Consider the following 16,692-nt stretch of genomic DNA (forward strand, 5'->3'; position numbering starts at 1 on the left):
ATGGAAGAGTTTGTGAAAATTAAGCATAATCCAAAAACATTGAATATACATAAAAAATGTAAAACCCAGTAATTTAAAGGTAACTTATATTGTTATGCTGACAAAATACCAGTGGTCGTAGCAGCTTCTTTCCCTGTCTGTGTTTTTACATAGTTGCAGGCATAGGGCCTGGCCAACTTGTACATCCAGCTGAATTGATAAGTCTGTTCCCATACAGTGGAACAAATTCTCTCTTCCACAAACATGAGTTAATATTTGTTTCCCAGCTGTAGCTTTTTTCCATTTTCTTTCTTTTTTTTTTGTTGAAGAGAAACATGGAGAGAAGAAAAGCATTCAAGAAATCTGTCTCTATTTCTGCTGCAGTAGAACAGAAGCCAAGGTTTCCATCATACATCTGGCTTAATGTCTTTTCAGTGAAGTCTGTCCGAGTGACTTACTTTGCTGCACACTGCCACCCAGCTGCCTGACAGAAAGCTCCTGCTCTTTTCCCTTTGATTACAACAAAGACAGATTTAGCCGCATCCAGTTGCGAAAAACATGGACTACGATTGGTGTGTGAAAACTAAACAATCATCAACCCATTACTCTAATTAAGCTAATGCTGCTTTAAAACTGCAGTTAGCTAGCCACAAGTTTCATGTTGTTTAGTCAGCTGACTGCAGTAGATTACGCTACTTCAATTAATCTAAAGAACAAATACACTGGAACAGGATAAATGTAGATAATTTTGTGAAATGAGCACATTGGCTTAAAATGCTAATAACTTTAGCAGATTTTTATTCTGAATTTTCCTTTTGCTTTAGACCATTTATTATGTTAAATAGGCTTAACTGGCAAAAAAAAGTGCTACAACAACAACAGTAGTAGTAGTATAACTACTACAACTGTAATAAATAATTTGTTATATTACTTTGTAACATATGAAATATAATACATTTTATGTTTTCTGTTAAAGCATTTAGATCATGTTATATGTATTTTTTGTTATAAATGTTGAAAATACCATGATGGCATCTTGAAACAATCATATTTTTAACCAAGGATGCCTGGCCAAGTCAGCAACTGAGACAGAACTAACAAACTCTTTCCTACTTTCCAGACGGTGATATCAGGAACCTACTCAGCAACATATATTTTTCCATTTGTGTGATGTAAACACTACTTTATGTGTTTACATTACCCTCTCTTGTAAAACATGTCTGTTTGTGTGTGTTTTTTTTACAGATTACTAAAAGAGGGCTTAGTCTGAAACTTTGACATTTTTAGTTTTTCATAATATAGTTTATATTTATTACAGTTAGCACTGCATCTCTTCATTTTTGGCATAACAAGTTGAGTAAAAACATAAAAGAGTACCGACAAGTTATTTGATGCTACCATGTGTAAAATTTTCCTCTTGCTGTTCCACACTTTCCCAGGCCTTCGAACGCTCTGAAAGCGAGGAGGTGACCGTCATCACCCAGCTGGTGCGGAAGATCCTCATCATAATCTCTCGGCCGGCTCGTCTCCTCGAATGCCTGGTAAGCTGCGGAAGAAGAAAAGCTCTTCCTAATTGAAAATAAGATTATTAAATCTTATCGAGCTCTGGATCCCCCCCCCTTGACGTATGACTGAAATATCCTGGCTTTCATTTCTGCAGAAGTTCCCTAAATTAATTCATCGGATCCTTAAAACAGGGCTTCGCTATAAACAATACACTAGTCTCATCTAAAAATATTTGGTTTTGTCAAATATTTGGATACGGAGTTTTATTAGAAGTAATAAATCAGCAGAAACTAGACTTGAGCTGCTGATTAAGACCTTTGAGTGCGTTACACGCCACACACACTGACAGGAGCCTAGCCTCAAACTCTCCTCTTTCATTACTCTTGGATGCTGTTGACAGGAGTTTGACCCAGAAGAGTTTTATCACCTGCTTGAGGCAGCAGAGGGTCACGCCAAAGTGGGACAGGGGATCAAGACAGACATCCCACGGTACATCATCAGCCAGCTGGGTCTGACCCGAGACCTGCTGGAAGGTAAATTAAAGCCGTTTTTTTTACCGAGTGTGGCTCACATGCATGATTCTTGTAGCACAAAATCAACATTTTCGGATCAGTTGTGTTACCTACCATGTAGATGAGGTTTTCCATGTGAGATCTCTAATGTTATTTCAGTATATATATGGGGAAATCACAGATACTTCATTAACAGCGTTGGTTACCGCAGAGCCTCTTATTTCGGTTCTCTTAACACTTTTTATGATCACTTATACATGGTAAGAAATTCATGCTTACACCACAACTATTCCATATGGAGAGGATGATCTGATTATAAGGCTGCATAAATTTGCATTTAAATAATCCCTTAGCCATCGCTGTAACTCCCTGACACTTAAAGCTAATAAGTTTCAGATATTAAGAAATGCAACACTCATTGATATAGACGTGTTTGTATAGAAAAAAAAAATCTGTGCTAATTTAATGGATAATTAGCTTAATTAGGATGAAACACCTTGTCTCCTCTGAACGTATTAACTTAACAGCAGTATGCAGAGGAGAATTCATCCTCATACTTCATCCATATGGAATAGAAGATCTGATAATGGCTTGCAGTGCCTTGCTGCATACATTTGCATATTAATGTGGTTAATTTTATTGATGGGCTTAAAGCACTGTGAGCATTTATGCTCTTATGTAATCACAGTTGTGTTGAAGTAATTAAAGCCCCTCTTTGTTGGTTAATTTACAGTGAAAGAAAGAATTTTGCCTCCTGAAAGAAAGTTGTTTTGTTTTTTTGTTTTTTTTTCCCCACAAGTTATAGTCACCTCTTTTTTTGTAGTGTGATTTAATTTGACCTTGATTCTGCAGCAGTTGAAGCTCTTGATGAAGGAAAACTCATCATTTTAATTCAGGCTGCTCTTCAGGAAATCCCTTTAGGCTGATAAAACTTTCCAATCTAATTCTGCTGAGGGCTTTAGGCATCTACAGCTAAAAACACGATAAAGCTCAGATATGAGTATCAGATTCATGAGAAAACTCCTTGGGACAATGAAATAGTAGATGAGGATACTTTGTGTGCTAGTAATCAATCTCATTCTGGTTTTCACAGACATGGTACAGCTTGAACATGACGCCAGTCCTTCAGTGTCCGTCGAGCCAGAGCCTGCTGTAGAGGTAAGTCTTCAGCATTTGATATAAGGAAGGGACTGGACTTGTCAATAAAAGTAAACGACTCAATAAACTCTAAACATACTTCTCTTAAATTTGTTTACACTTGTTCAGGAGAATCTGTTTCCTTCACTGTAGTGGGTTTTTTCGATCTCGAAAGGGAACCATAAACATTTAAATGAGTAATAATGTCAGTGTTGCATATACACCACTTTGTACAGATGTAAACTGGATTAGCCATAAAACTGTGACCACTTGTTTTATAATGTGTATATATTCTCCTTTTGCTGCCAGTACAGTCTTACATTGCCACAACTTTTTATTTGGAGATGTATTGTAGTATTTGGCAGCGAGCCGCCAAGAGAAACGTTCTGAAAGGTTGGACTGTTCTCCCACCACATCTAACCTTTTTTTTTTTTTTTGGAATGAAAGCTGAGGAGTTTCAAGCCAAAATCTCAAACTTCTTGCAAATAGCTGATATTTAGCTGATATTCACTATAAGCCTCCCACTCTATACTTTATTTCTTTTACATGCAGCCAGAATGCTACAAACATTCCTCTCCTCTCCTCTCTAATTTGTCCAGAATAAAGCCCCGCAGACACTAACTCCAACCCGAAGGAAACCTCTAGAGAGTGATTTTGAGACCATCAAACTCATCAGTAATGGAGCTTATGGGTAAGAGGTTTGACCTGAGCAAACCGTTCCTCCACATCTTCATATTGTGCTGTTATGAGCATTATTCTTTCATTTAAACAGGGCGGTGTATTTGGTCCGCCACAAAGAGACACGGCAGCGCTTTGCCATGAAGAAGATAAACCGCCAGAACCTAGTGCTGAGGAACCAGATCCAGCAGGCGTTTGTGGAGCGGGACATCCTGACTTTTGCTGAGAACCCCTTCGTTGTCTCCATGTTCTGCTCTTTTGAGACACGGCGCCACCTCTGCATGGTCATGGAGTACGTAGAAGGTAAACTTCAGCAAGTGCGCCGCTATGGCTTAACTTTTAAACTTAAAAACATTTGGCTAAATCTGAACTGGGTGGGTAAAGCACATATACTTTTTTGGGGTGGTACCTAACATTTCCACAAGAAATGCAAAGATGAAAAATCCTGTAGTCTAGCAATCGGGGTTTCATCTTGTTTGACATAGGAAATTGTTAGACAATCGGTTTTTTTATTGTTTTCTGTGTTTTTTAGGTGGAGATTGTGCCAACTTGCTGAAGAATATGGGCCCCCTGCCTGTAGAAATGTCAAGAATGTACTTTGCTGAGACAGTCCTGGCACTTGAGTACCTTCACAACTATGGCATTGTGCACCGAGATCTTAAACCTGACAAGTGAGAAACTGTCTCACTGTTGCTAAATTAACACTATTCTATCATTGTGTACATCAAAAACCAAGATTCCCTTCCTTTTTTTTTTTCTTTCATCAAATCAGAATTTGGAATAACGACTTGTATGTGCTTCATGTTTTTTCGTTTCTCTTTTTCCACCTTCCAGTTTGTTGATCACATCCATGGGTCACATTAAGTTAACCGACTTTGGACTGTCTAAAATCGGCTTGATGAACATGACCACCAACCTGTATGAGGGTCACATAGAAAAAGACACGAGGGAATTTGTCGACAAACAGGTAAAGCAGATTCTGATGGAAGACAAACCAACAGCTTAACAAGGAATGACAGAACTGGTCTTTGTTTGTCTGCACATGCAGGTGTGCGGCACTCCCGAGTACATCGCTCCAGAGGTGATCCTCAGACAGGGCTACGGAAAGCCGGTGGACTGGTGGGCGATGGGGATCATCCTGTACGAGTTCCTGGTTGGCTGCGTTCCGTTTTTTGGAGACACACCTGAAGAACTTTTTGGGCAGGTCGTCAGCGGTGAGTGTTGATGTGAAAATGTATTCAGCACCCATTCATTCATGCATTTTCTTCTTGCTGTAACGTAATTGTCCGGTTGGTAATTACATTCATGTCAGAACCTATTAGCAAACCGCTGTTGTGCTCACAGAACTGGTGGCAATAAGTCTGGGTTCACCTTCAAACACAGGGTTTGTACTGGTGCTTGAAACCCTTGAAAAGTCTCAGATTTCAATCACATATTTTCAAGGTTCAGAAAGTGCCTGATTTCTGTATTAAGTCCTTGAAAGTACTTGATATTCAGACTGCACAATTTTGTAATAAAGTGCAATCTAACGTTTGATTAAAAACCTAAATTTGGAAACAGTTATTTACATTGGAAACCAGATATTTTCATGGGAAAAATGTCTGAACCCTGCAGCCGAAATGGTTGATTTCTTTTTATTATAACTACTCACATTGAAGTCAATCAAATTTGCATCAATGCAGATGATCCAAACATTGTTTTTGTTATTGTTGTTTTTTTAGAAAAATGTTAAAAATCATTTAATCAATTGGTTAAATGTGTTGTGTTTATTTCATTCTCAGATGAAATTATTTGGCCAGAGGGAGACGATGCCTTACCTGCTGATGCTCAGGACCTAATCACCCGCCTACTTTGGCAGAGCCCTTTAGAACGACTGGGAACAGGTAGAGTTAATTAAAAAAACAGCCTAATGAGTTGATTAAAACTCACTTAGACTGTAATTCATTTGAAAAAGTATTTATAGAGAGCCGTAGGAGCCCTGAACTTGAACTATTGTTTGATTGAAGCTTGAAACTGAGTACCTTGTGGATGCAGGTGGCGCCTCAGAGGTCAAACAGCACCCTTTCTTTGTGGGTTTGGACTGGAATGGACTCCTCAGACAAAAAGCAGAGTTCATTCCTCAGCTGGAAGCAGAAGATGACACCAGCTACTTTGACAGTAAGCTCCAGTTAAGAACCTGTGCTGCAAAGCACAACATAGCAGTGGACAGGGCTGTTTTCCTAACCTTGCTCCCAGAAGATTTCAGACCGTTGGCATCTAAACACCCACACACACAGACACACACTGCCCAGTCCTGCATTGGTTTCTTCTTTTCGTTAACCTGCAAATGCACCAGAGAGCCACACAGTAGTTTAAAGCTAAGCATGTTTTACGTCTTAATATGTGAAACTTGTCAATAACATACAAGGTTTTTGTCCTCATCTGAAACATACCCAGCTAGTCAGTTACAGTAAAAGTTGTTGTCTTTTTGTTGTTTGTTTTTTGAACATTTGACCTTAGCCATGAGGTAAAAAGCCACACAAGTGCTGAAAAACAAAAGTAACAGCTCCTTTTTCAGCCTTCTACTATACTTAATAAGCAGATTAGTGAACATTTTAATTTGAAATTTGAAGATGAAACCGTCAGCTTTTTGAAATGTGTTTACAAAGAAGTACTAGTCCAAATAATTAGTTCTATATATTGTGTTTTGCATTTAGACTCCACCATGCTCTTTGTGTGCAGTTCATGCTCCTGTAGCTCTTAGCTTCTTCTCTTTTTGTGTGAAGCTCGTTCTGATCGCTACCATCATTTGGCGTCTGATGAAGATGAAGAAACTAATGATGAGGAGTCATCTTTGGAAATCAGGCAGTTTTCCTCCTGGTCTCATCGTTTCAGTAAGGTAAAAACTGCTATGTCCAACATCAAAAACAAACAGTTGAAAAGGTTGTCCTTTGTTTCAAAAAATACACCTTGGATTCAAAATAGTAAGGTTGGTGTTACTGTTGACTGTACAGTAATTCCTGATCCCCCCTACCCTCTCTGGGCTATTTCTCTCTCAAGGTTTACAGCAGCACAGAACATCTGGCAACACCATCCAACCTGAGCTTCTCTTCAGACCGCAGCCACAGCGAAGAGAAGGAGGACCGTGGCGATGCCGGGGGGCTGAGTCTGTCCCTGAGCCCAGCAGACGGCTGTTTGGATAACAGGCACTCTGCACGCATGGCCAGGTGAGCAGTTGTAAACATTTGTGTTGTGATTCTTTTTTTTAATTTTTTTTAGGGCTTCTAAGCAGATATTTGAGGAAACAGATGATAAATGTTAGAGTTCTTGTGTGTGTTGACTTGATAGCTTGATCTTCTACCAGAAGATATTTCCAATAAATCCACTGTTTGGCTTTTTGCAGCCTTCGCCCTCGGGCGTCCTCCAGTTCCTCACAGTCTGAAAGGAGCGCGAGTCCCTTGGTGATGAGCAGCACCCACAGCCTGGAGACAATGCCCCGCTTCGCCCTCTCCACCGATGATGAAGGTACACCCTGACCTTACACATTTTCATTCACAATTAGGCTACATTCACAGAGCAGGCAAATGTGGCCCAGATTTGTGCCACTTGCATATGTGGTACTAAATCAAATATGTATCCAATTGTTTTCAAAGCTTTTGCGTCATTGATGTGAGACATGCATCTTAATTCTGCACCAAAAGAAGCTCGATGTGGTAAATCCAGACATAAACAAGGCCTGAAAATTATAATTATGAAAAAATTCTGTCCGTGAAGCGCATCACATCACAATCCCACCACTTGCGGTTCTTCTCTTAAGAAGTTCCAGTTAATGTTCCACTAAAGCCTGTTGCTATTGGTTATTTGTTTTTATTAGTTTCCTTTGTGCTTTTGTGATCTTGTGGTGATAATATTGGCTCCAATGCTCAGCAACTTAAAATTAATCTTTAGATAGCGGCAATCCTTTTGTACTGCCATAAGCAGTTAGCTGCTGCGTGACTTCTACATTCTTCTTCTGCATATGTGGGTCACTTTGGGGTTGTAAACAGCACAGATGTAGTCGCTTTTACTAGTAGTATACAAGACCAATACTAAAAAAATGTGGATTTCAGCAAAAAAAAAAAAAAAAAATCACAATAAAGCATCAAGATCTGCTGAGAGAACGGAGCCTTAGTTGCATCGTAAACAGGGGAAATGTTATTTACCCTCTATGTTTGTCATCTGCAGCTGAAGTGGTGGTGTCAAACCTCCGGAGGATCCGGATTCGCAGCAACAGCACTGGAGCCAAACACTCGTCCCCCAAGGACCCAGCCGGCCCCCGTCGCTTCGGCAACCAGCTGGAGACACCGGACAGACAGAGGCTTCCCTGCGGAGGAAAGGTTCCCAAGTCGGCGTCTGTCTCCGCCCTGTCCCTCATCATCACTGCAGGTGATCCAGCAGGCGTCCAGCAGAGCAAAGGATAATCTCAGCAGTTTCATTTTCTCAGATTTTAAACACAGTAAAGCAAACAACTGAGAAGCAGAGGAAGGGATCACCAAGCTGAGATTTAGAACTTGGAATAATAAAGTAGAGACTAATATCCTACTGTATTTTAATTTGTTTGTTTCAGACGACTCACCAAGCGGCCTCCAGCCCAGTCCCATTTCTCCACGTTCGCTGTCTTCCAACCCCTCGTCTCGTGACTCGTCGCCTAACAGAGACTTCTCCTTCAGCCCCGCCAGCCTAAAGCCTCCGATTGTCATCCACACGTCGGGGAAGAAGTACGGCTTCACCCTGCAGGCCATCCGTGTCTACATGGGCGACAGTGACGTCTACACTGTCCATCACATGGTATCGGTGGGTTCTTCTGTTTTTGCTTGTTTTGGATGATGTCAACCTTAAAGCTTAAAGAGGCGATTATGTAATGCTGAAATGAAACTCCTCTGCTGGTTGTTTAAACAGAGTGTGGAGGAGGGCAGCCCGGCTCACCAGGCAGGTCTCTGCACCGGAGACCTCATCACCCACGTGAACGGAGAGTCTGTGCAGGGCCTGGTCCACCCAGAGCTGATAGAGCTGCTGCTGAAGGTACAGTCGCCTGTTGGGTCAATGTTCAGTTGACCTTTCGTTTTTTTTTTTTTTTTTTATTAAAAGTTGCTTTAATACCTGTATTTTTGTGAAACGTCCAGAGTGGCAACAAAGTGGCTCTGCAGACCATAGCCCTGGAGAACACATCAATCAAAGTGGGTCCAGCCAGGAAGACCAAACACAAAGGCAAGATGGCCCGACGCAGCAAGAAGAGCAGAAAAAGAGATAATTACGACAGGTAAAGAGCTGAGCTATCAGATGCAGCTCTGCAGCCCCTAGTCGTCATCATTTGTTTACTTTATCAGGCTTGTAAAGGACAGCAACGTCTCCACCTAGTGTTCGACTGATGGTAAAGTTTATCATCTGCAAACTGCAATGCATTTATTGAGGTTTTGTGTAATATACCAACACAAAGTAGATTTTTAATTTAAAAAATGTAAGACTCTGCGTCCTTCCATTTTAAAAGTATGTACATCTTTGTGTTGGCTTCTCACATAAAATCCAAAAACATAACACCCTGAAGTATTTATTGTAAAAAATGTGAAATGGTTCCAAGAGTCTCTTTACTTACTGTATTTTCCACAGTATAAGTCATATTAGTCAAAAAAAAAGAAAAGTGTCGCAAAGACGAAAAAAAGCATAAGGCACTGGAACATTTGAACTGTGAAAAAAACAAAAAACAAAATTGCGACTTATTGATAGACTGTATTCTCCAGACTTTAAGTGTTGAAAAATTGAAGAAAAGGCCAGTTGCAATCTTTGGGTGAATTACTTCCAGTCATATTTGCTCCTGTTCTGCTTTTTAGACGACGGACCATCCTAAAGAAGCTGTCCAAGCAGAGCACGGTGATGCACAGCAGCCGCAGCTTCTCCTCAGGTCTTCATCACTCCGTTTCCTCCAGTGAGAGCCTCCCAGGCTCCCCGACACACAGCTTGTCCCCCGGCCCCTCCACACCCTGCAGGAGCCCAGCACCAGATCATCAGGGCTGCGGTGAGGCAACCATACAGACGTCCTAAAGTTCTGGTGGATTTAGGCAGAGTTGGAGAGTAGCAAGTTACATGTACTTGAGTAACATTTTTTTTTTTAATTACTTTTAAGAGTATTTTTACTATTCTGTATTTTAACTTGTGTAATATTATTATGAGGTATGACTACTCTTACTTGAGTAAAATTTCTGCCCACTGTGAGTAACTTCTCTGGATGAAGACAAACTTGTTTTAACCAAATATTCATCAGACACACACACCTGCAGTTTTTTGTTAGTTTCATAAGTTTTAGATTGAAATAAACCGATTTGGATAAATGTCTTTTTATTTGTGATTTTGTAAGATTTATTTTTATTTTGATCTTGAAAATGTCAAAATTTCAACATAACTTTACATTTTGGTTTGTTCGATGTTGTTATTTTCAAATATCAAATTATTTATGTTTTGATCAGTTACTCAATACTTGAGTAAACATTTTACCAAAATACACTTTTACTTGTAGTTGAGTAATTACTTGTACAGCTACTTTTTACTTTTACTTGAGTGAAAATAAGCTAAAGTAGTTCTCCTCTTACTTGAGTATGATTCTTGGATACTCTACCCACCTCTGTATTTAGGGAGTTATTATTGGTGGTTTTTTCATAATATTTTCATATATTTTTTGTTTATTCTTTGATTATTGTCTTCTCCTTCCTTTTCAGACAACTCTCCCCAGAGTACGTCTCCTTGCTCCAGTTCTCCCAGTTCTCCTGCTACACACATTCGGCCCAACTCTCTGCACGGTCTTGGCTCCAAGCTCAGCACGCAGCGCTTCACCAAGGTGGGCCGTCGGAAGTCCACCAGCAACATCCCACCCTCTCCTCTGGCCTGCAACTCTTCGTCGTCCTCCAACCAGCCTCTGTCCCCACAGCGCTCGCCGTCCCCTCTGCCGGGCTTTGCCAAAACTCTCCACACCTATCACGGTAAAACCTTATCGCCCCCCACCATCGTCCGGCACGTCGTCCGGCCCCGTAGTGCCGAGCCCCCTCGCTCCCCGTTACTCAAGCGGGTGCAGTCAGCGGAGAAACTGTCTGGCGTGTACCACGCCGATAAGAAGTCATACGCCCCCCGCAGGCACACGCTGGAGGTGCCGTTTTATTGCGAGGGTGACCTGCTGGGCGACTCTGAGGTAGAGGGGGCCTGTGGAAGCTTTTACATCGGCGCAGACCACAGCAGACTGGGAGCCTACGGGGGCGGTCAAAGGACGGAGCAGCTGGTCGTGATGCGCAAACTCAACCTGTCTGAGCGACGGGACTCCTTCAAAAAGCAGGAGGCGGTGCAGGAGGTGAGCTTCGACGAGCCCGAGGAGAAAAGCAGCAGCAGTAGCTGCTTGGCGACGGGAATCGCCACATCTTCAGGACTCCAAACAAGACCCCTGCAGCAGCAGAAGCACAGGATGACATGGACGTCAAGTCGGCCGCAGAGCAGAGAGGAAGTGGAGCTGGAAGTGCCAGTGGTCAGGAGGTTCACCCTGGTCCCTCAGATCGCTGTGCAGGGTTCAACAGAGAGCGAGGAGCAGGATGAGTGGGAGCCCTGCTCAGACGGAGAGGATGGAAATGAAGACCCTGAGGTGGAGATCGCACCGTCCCAGCAACAACAATCGGAGCGTCCTGTGTCTGATCAGTCTCAGTCAGCGGGAGACGCTTCCTCAGCTCATCAGGCCCAGAGCGCAGAGAGCAGTGAGGAAACCCGGCAAAAAGAAAACCCCAAAAAGTGACGCTTTATCGCTTTATGGGGAACTTTGAAGGAAGCCGAGCTGTTTCCGCTTAAACCCAAATGAACTAAACACACGGAAGAAGCTCCTACTTGAATTTTGTATGGGAAAAATTTGCAGACTTTCTGGTTGTATTTATTATGTTTGTAAGAAGAAGAGGGATGAGGAAAGGTTCTCATCGTCTGAACAGCCAAGGTTAAAGCTTTTTGTATCCATAAAATGTGCTTTTATGTTTCTTGAATGGATTTTTGTTTTCTAAAAATGTCTATTTTTTAATGAAATTGTGGTGGTATCAAGGTAATGCTGGATAATTGTAGGACCAAATGGAGTGATAAGTCTTTATAGAAATTAGGATTAGTTTTTTTCCCCCTCTGAGTGGATTTGAAAGGGCAGCTTTAGATTTACTGATGACTATTAGTCGTTTACTCACACTGCGAGATACATGAATTATTCATAGTTTCAGCCACAGAAGACAACATTCTTGGACTTTGTTGCTTGGCCTCTGCGTTTTGCGGCTTTACAGCCTTTTATTTTATTTTAAAATTGATTATTTGTATTTCTTGCAAAGCTCTGTTTTATTTTTTTTTTCTTTCATTCACATTGAACCAATCAGAACAGAGCAGTGTCTCAAATCCCACTGAGACTCCAATCTGGGTGAAACTTTTAAGTGCAATCTGTTGCGAAGACTAAAAGATCCGAAGAGTTTGAATTGCCATGATATCAGTGCACCGTCCTCCCTAAGACATATCTCTGATGCTACAACCAACAACTCCACATGAAGCGTTTTTAAAGCAACTCTTCCCCTCTGGCATCCCGATCTTCAAATAGGACAATCATGAAGTTGTGGATATTGCGGCTTTTCCAAGTGCGACATTGCTTTGTGTCGCGCTGTGACGTCTTGCTCCAACCTGCCGAGCGGCCAAACTGGAAGAGTTTTAAAGAAAACAGGATTGTTTTTTTTTTCTTTGCTTATTTAAATCCTCGTTGTGTTTATCTTATGACATTTTTACCTGCTATCTCAATCAAAAAAAAAACCCACATTGTTTACTTGTTATCTTTCTTCTGTGTTGTGAGAGAGACCAAGCATCATTGACCTCTTCTACGTTCTTTATTGTGTAGTGGTGTTTACATCAGACGGGGAAAAGTGCACTATTTTGATGTACGTTTTGTAACTAAATGTGAAAGGCGGCTGGGAATCAGCAGAGAGACACGTTTCCAGCGAATCCAAGTCCTGGAGCTCTTTGAACTAAAGCTGTTCCGTGTCTTTGTTTTTGTACAAATATTGATGTATATTTTGATATTGAAGCTTTCGTGCATCTCCATATGTGTTGGAGGCGGTATTAGTGTATGCACAGGGGCAATGACAAATTGAGGAAACATGATTCAATTTGTTTGGTTACATTTGACATATTTTCTGTAGAGAGTTTTGGGGTTGTCCTATTTTTCTCTTGGTGGTTCTGGTTTGTACCGATTTGTTATCCGTTAATTGTTGATGAGTCAGTCAAGCCCCCTATTCCTCCCCCTTTAGGTCCTCAAACCTGATGAAAATCTTGCATATTGCTGTTGTTACTGAAGTGGAGTGATCACTTTATGGCTCAGTTTTTCCTGCAGTCTGACTGAATTGTTTACAACAAACAAACATGCGATGTACTGTATGAATACTTTATATCACATGGCTGTATTTGATCCTCTTTGATACAATGGAAGACAAATACAGAAGTTGCATATCTGTTTTTCTATTGAAGTTATTTGTTCTTAGGGAGTAATTTGGTACTGAACTGTTTTTGTATGTTTACGTCCACATAAGCAGAAAGATCATCTTTTTTTTTATTTTTTTTTGTTTTTGCTGCCTCATTTTTGAGAATTCATATAAAAAGCACAGTGGAGTGGTGAAGGGAAATGTAGTTCAGACCACTAGATTTGTGCACCTACAGAAGCCAAGTAAGCACTAAACCCGATTTTGTCACGTGATGATTATCTCAGAGGGAAGGTAATGTTTTAATCTTACAAGACGGTGTAACAAAATGAGTTCATTCATTGAAGTTGTGAAATTTTAATTATTTTTAGTGAAGATCTCCATCACATGTTTTTATATGCATCATCACTGTGCTGATCTCCACCTACTGAAAGTTTAATGCAGCTGCCTTTAAGGCCACTGAAGATCAGCAGATGCAAAGTCGGCTGCTTTTTAAAAAGCTCTCAATGAACAAACCGGCAGGTTTAATAAGCTGTTGTACATGTGCACGTGTTCTCCTGTGGATTCCTCCGTTCAGTGCATGCTGCATGAGACAAGCACACAGCTGTAATACTTGACTGCATGGTATACCGGCGTTGCTGCCCTGTACTGTGTTTTCTTGTGCAAAGAATAAACTTTGTATTTCTCTTTGACACCTTTGTTTTCTTGCCTTTTGATTCGTTGAAACCAGGTTTTCAGTCAAACTCTGGATGATGTTACGATAGACTTCTGTTTATTGGGTATTTGTTTATCTATTGTAAGGTTCATGAAATAAAATTTGGCAATATAAGAAAGCGGATTCAAGAAATTAAAGCAAATGTTCTGTACTTGCAGATCTTTATGTTCACGAACGTGATGAAAGTGTAAAATTTGCAGAAGTGTGCTCGTAGTAAAGGATATAATTAGGTTTCCACAGGTTTTTAGATTACTTTTAAAACTATATCGCTGTTACTGTATCAGTTCATTTTCGGTTCCAAAATAGGTCATTAGTTCAAAAGGGAATATAAACATTATAACTCGAGTAAATTATATACTCTGTATATGCTCTTTAAGGAGCTGTAGATATGGATGGATGTGGGCAAGAACGTTGTCCTTTAGTGGTCAGTATCAGAGCAAATCTGACAAAGCCTCTGACTAAAGACATAGTATTATGTCATCATGTAGAGAATACTCAGGGCTGTCTGTAATGTTTTTCATTTTATGAAAGAATCTCTTCTTCTACAGCCGTCTCACCTGCTCTTTGCACTTGTCCATCTCTTATTCCCAACAACTGTGTCATCTGAGTGCTTCTGCAGATGACAGGATTCTGTTCTATGACAAAAGGTGAAGTAACACAAATTTTAAAATTACATCAAATTGTGAGTTATTAAGCGTAAAACAGGCACTCTTTATTTAAAAAGACCCTTTGATGACTCTAACAAGAAGTAAAACGTTGTATTGTACTTCTCTTTTAAATCCAGCAGTTTTCCCATATGGCCGGTGGGTGTCACTACTGTGCTGAGAAACTCTGAGACCACAGAAGAAGCTTCGTGTCCTTCACAACAACAGCTAGCATGGCTACTGCTACTAAAATCATCCAGAGGCTTCGAAATTTACTGGCTGGGGTAAGAAATAAAGTTATAGTCATAGAGCTAAAATAAACTTTGATAATCTGGGACTTAATTTATTAAATGGTGTCCTGGTGATGATAAATCCGGACGGTTAGCCCAGCTAGGCAGCGGTTCTGTCAAGCTAATGTTTAACAGTGTTAATGAGAAGTAAACTCTATGTAGATTTGATTGAAATGCAACGTTTGCACTAAACCTTCACTTTTGTTTATTTCCCAGCATGACCTGCAATCCAAGCTGCAGCTGCGTTACGAGGAGATAGCAAAGAGGTAATGTTTAATCCACCATGCTGTGAAATGTGGAGCTATTTTTTGCCCTCTAAAAACGCAACATTTAACTGAAAAGAAGACCTTAATTTTGACACCTGCAGCTACCATTGCATGGTAGATAGCCTGGAGGAAGCTGTCGTCCTCAAGGACCGGGTGTCCTGCACCTTCTACGTTAACACACCTGGATTGAATAATGAAAACATTACCACCTGGATTTTTAGGATACAAAGCAGTTATTTGATTCAGATGTGTTGGACCAGAGACACATCTAGAAGTAGGAAACAAACATGTCTTGCCTGATAGGTTGTCACAGCCACATCCTCTTTTAGCATAGATTTAAGGGTTTGTATCCGTCTTTAAATTGTACCCAGATTTGTTTCTGGGTCCCAAAGTATGTGCATGTTTGCCATTGTTTAAGGTTGGGATTTAATACAAGGAACATGCACGAACCTCAGATCTCGGTGTTTCCAAATTTGTAATTTGTTGTTACACTAACTACTTATATGTTAGTCAGTGAACATATAGCCATTATATGCAGAGAATTTGGAGTTACTTAACCTAAATTTCTGCACTCTTAAGACATAAATTGATAAAATGTAACGGTTTGAAAATATTACCATTTAGCATCTATTAGCTTCAGATTGCCACGTACAGTCAAGGTACAAATCACGCACACATCCTGCCAATCATGGTTTACCAATTGGGTCTTTACTAGATTGAAAAAAGAAATATCACTTTAAAATAATTTAAAGTGTACAAAAGCCCCGCCCACAGATTACACATTTATTTTCTGTAGATAAAGACAAATAATTTAAAGCCGATTTGAAGTTCCACGCAGATTCAGTGCAGTAAAATCTTTGAAGGCGGCGTTACTGATGTCTGTCCATGTTTTATAAGGACACAGCCACCACCTAAGCTGCCCGTAGGCCCGAGCCACAAGTTTGCCAACAACTATTATTACACCCGAGACGGCCGCAGAGAGTCGGTGCCCGCCACGGTCGTGATGTCTTCACAGAAGGTTCTTACTGCTGGGAGGTAAAATGAAATTGTCTGACTTTTTGAGCATGTTAAACTCCGCCAGTGTTAAAGTAAACCACCTACAGTTCTTTCTTTAAGACAATAGATCTGTTGCACTTTGCAAAGAGTTACTTTTCATGTGTCAATTTCTAATGTTTTCTTAACAATGTTTGATATGTTTTAGTGAGGTTGCTAAGACAACAAAGGCTCCCGTGACGCCTGGGACTGTTTATGAACCCCCACCACTGTCCACAGATCAGCCGTACCTCTGAGCAGCAACCTGAGCCTCCTGATTGCTTCTGCTGTTGTTGTATCTTGTACAATAGAATAAATTGTGAATAAAATATGCTATTTGTTTCAAGTTTTTGTTTCTGATTTATTCATCACAACTATGTAAGAATTTGACATAATATAAATGCTTCAACTCAGACACAAGAATATATCCAGTTGAATTAGGAGGACAAGCTTTTTG

The 16,692-nt window shown here is 40.6% G+C and overlaps 2 protein-coding genes across 5 annotated transcripts in view; both read left to right on the forward strand.

Annotated features, from left to right (window-relative positions):
* mast3b (microtubule associated serine/threonine kinase 3b) overlaps positions 1 to 13,980 on the forward strand; it is a 36,584-nt gene extending 22,604 nt beyond the window's left edge. For 2 of the 4 annotated variants that reach the window (XM_016665037.1, XM_007541122.2), the window contains 19 exons: positions 1,419 to 1,520; positions 1,886 to 2,018; positions 3,091 to 3,155; positions 3,734 to 3,825; positions 3,907 to 4,115; positions 4,345 to 4,483; positions 4,647 to 4,779; positions 4,861 to 5,026; positions 5,594 to 5,695; positions 5,847 to 5,969; positions 6,578 to 6,690; positions 6,852 to 7,018; positions 7,195 to 7,316; positions 8,016 to 8,216; positions 8,398 to 8,624; positions 8,730 to 8,852; positions 8,954 to 9,090; positions 9,659 to 9,843; positions 10,541 to 11,595. In XM_016665037.1, coding sequence (XP_016520523.1) covers positions 1,419 to 1,520; positions 1,886 to 2,018; positions 3,091 to 3,155; positions 3,734 to 3,825; positions 3,907 to 4,115; positions 4,345 to 4,483; positions 4,647 to 4,779; positions 4,861 to 5,026; positions 5,594 to 5,695; positions 5,847 to 5,969; positions 6,578 to 6,690; positions 6,852 to 7,018; positions 7,195 to 7,316; positions 8,016 to 8,216; positions 8,398 to 8,624; positions 8,730 to 8,852; positions 8,954 to 9,090; positions 9,659 to 9,843; positions 10,541 to 11,595 — 3,594 coding nt within the window. Of the gene's footprint in view, positions 1 to 1,418; positions 1,521 to 1,885; positions 2,019 to 3,090; positions 3,156 to 3,733; positions 3,826 to 3,906; positions 4,116 to 4,344; positions 4,484 to 4,646; positions 4,780 to 4,860; positions 5,027 to 5,593; positions 5,696 to 5,846; positions 5,970 to 6,577; positions 6,691 to 6,851; positions 7,019 to 7,194; positions 7,317 to 8,015; positions 8,217 to 8,397; positions 8,625 to 8,729; positions 8,853 to 8,953; positions 9,091 to 9,658; positions 9,844 to 10,540 lie in introns of all 4 variants that reach the window. The other 2 variants (XM_007541115.2, XM_007541110.2) reach the window with 1 other exon arrangement.
* An 836-nt stretch (positions 13,981 to 14,816) lies between these two features.
* On the forward strand, positions 14,817 to 16,581 carry ndufa7 (NADH:ubiquinone oxidoreductase subunit A7). The gene is made up of 4 exons (XM_007541134.2): positions 14,817 to 14,931; positions 15,154 to 15,203; positions 16,101 to 16,238; positions 16,405 to 16,581. Exons 1-4 carry the CDS (start codon positions 14,881 to 14,883, stop codon positions 16,490 to 16,492), a joined length of 327 nt encoding a protein of 108 aa, XP_007541196.1. The 5' UTR covers positions 14,817 to 14,880; the 3' UTR covers positions 16,493 to 16,581.
* The last annotated feature ends 111 nt before the right edge of the window (positions 16,582 to 16,692 follow it).

This window comes from Poecilia formosa, unplaced genomic scaffold, assembly GCF_000485575.1.
Source record: "Poecilia formosa unplaced genomic scaffold, Poecilia_formosa-5.1.2 Scaffold10, whole genome shotgun sequence".
In the NCBI taxonomy this organism is placed as follows: Eukaryota; Metazoa; Chordata; class Actinopteri; order Cyprinodontiformes; family Poeciliidae; genus Poecilia; species Poecilia formosa.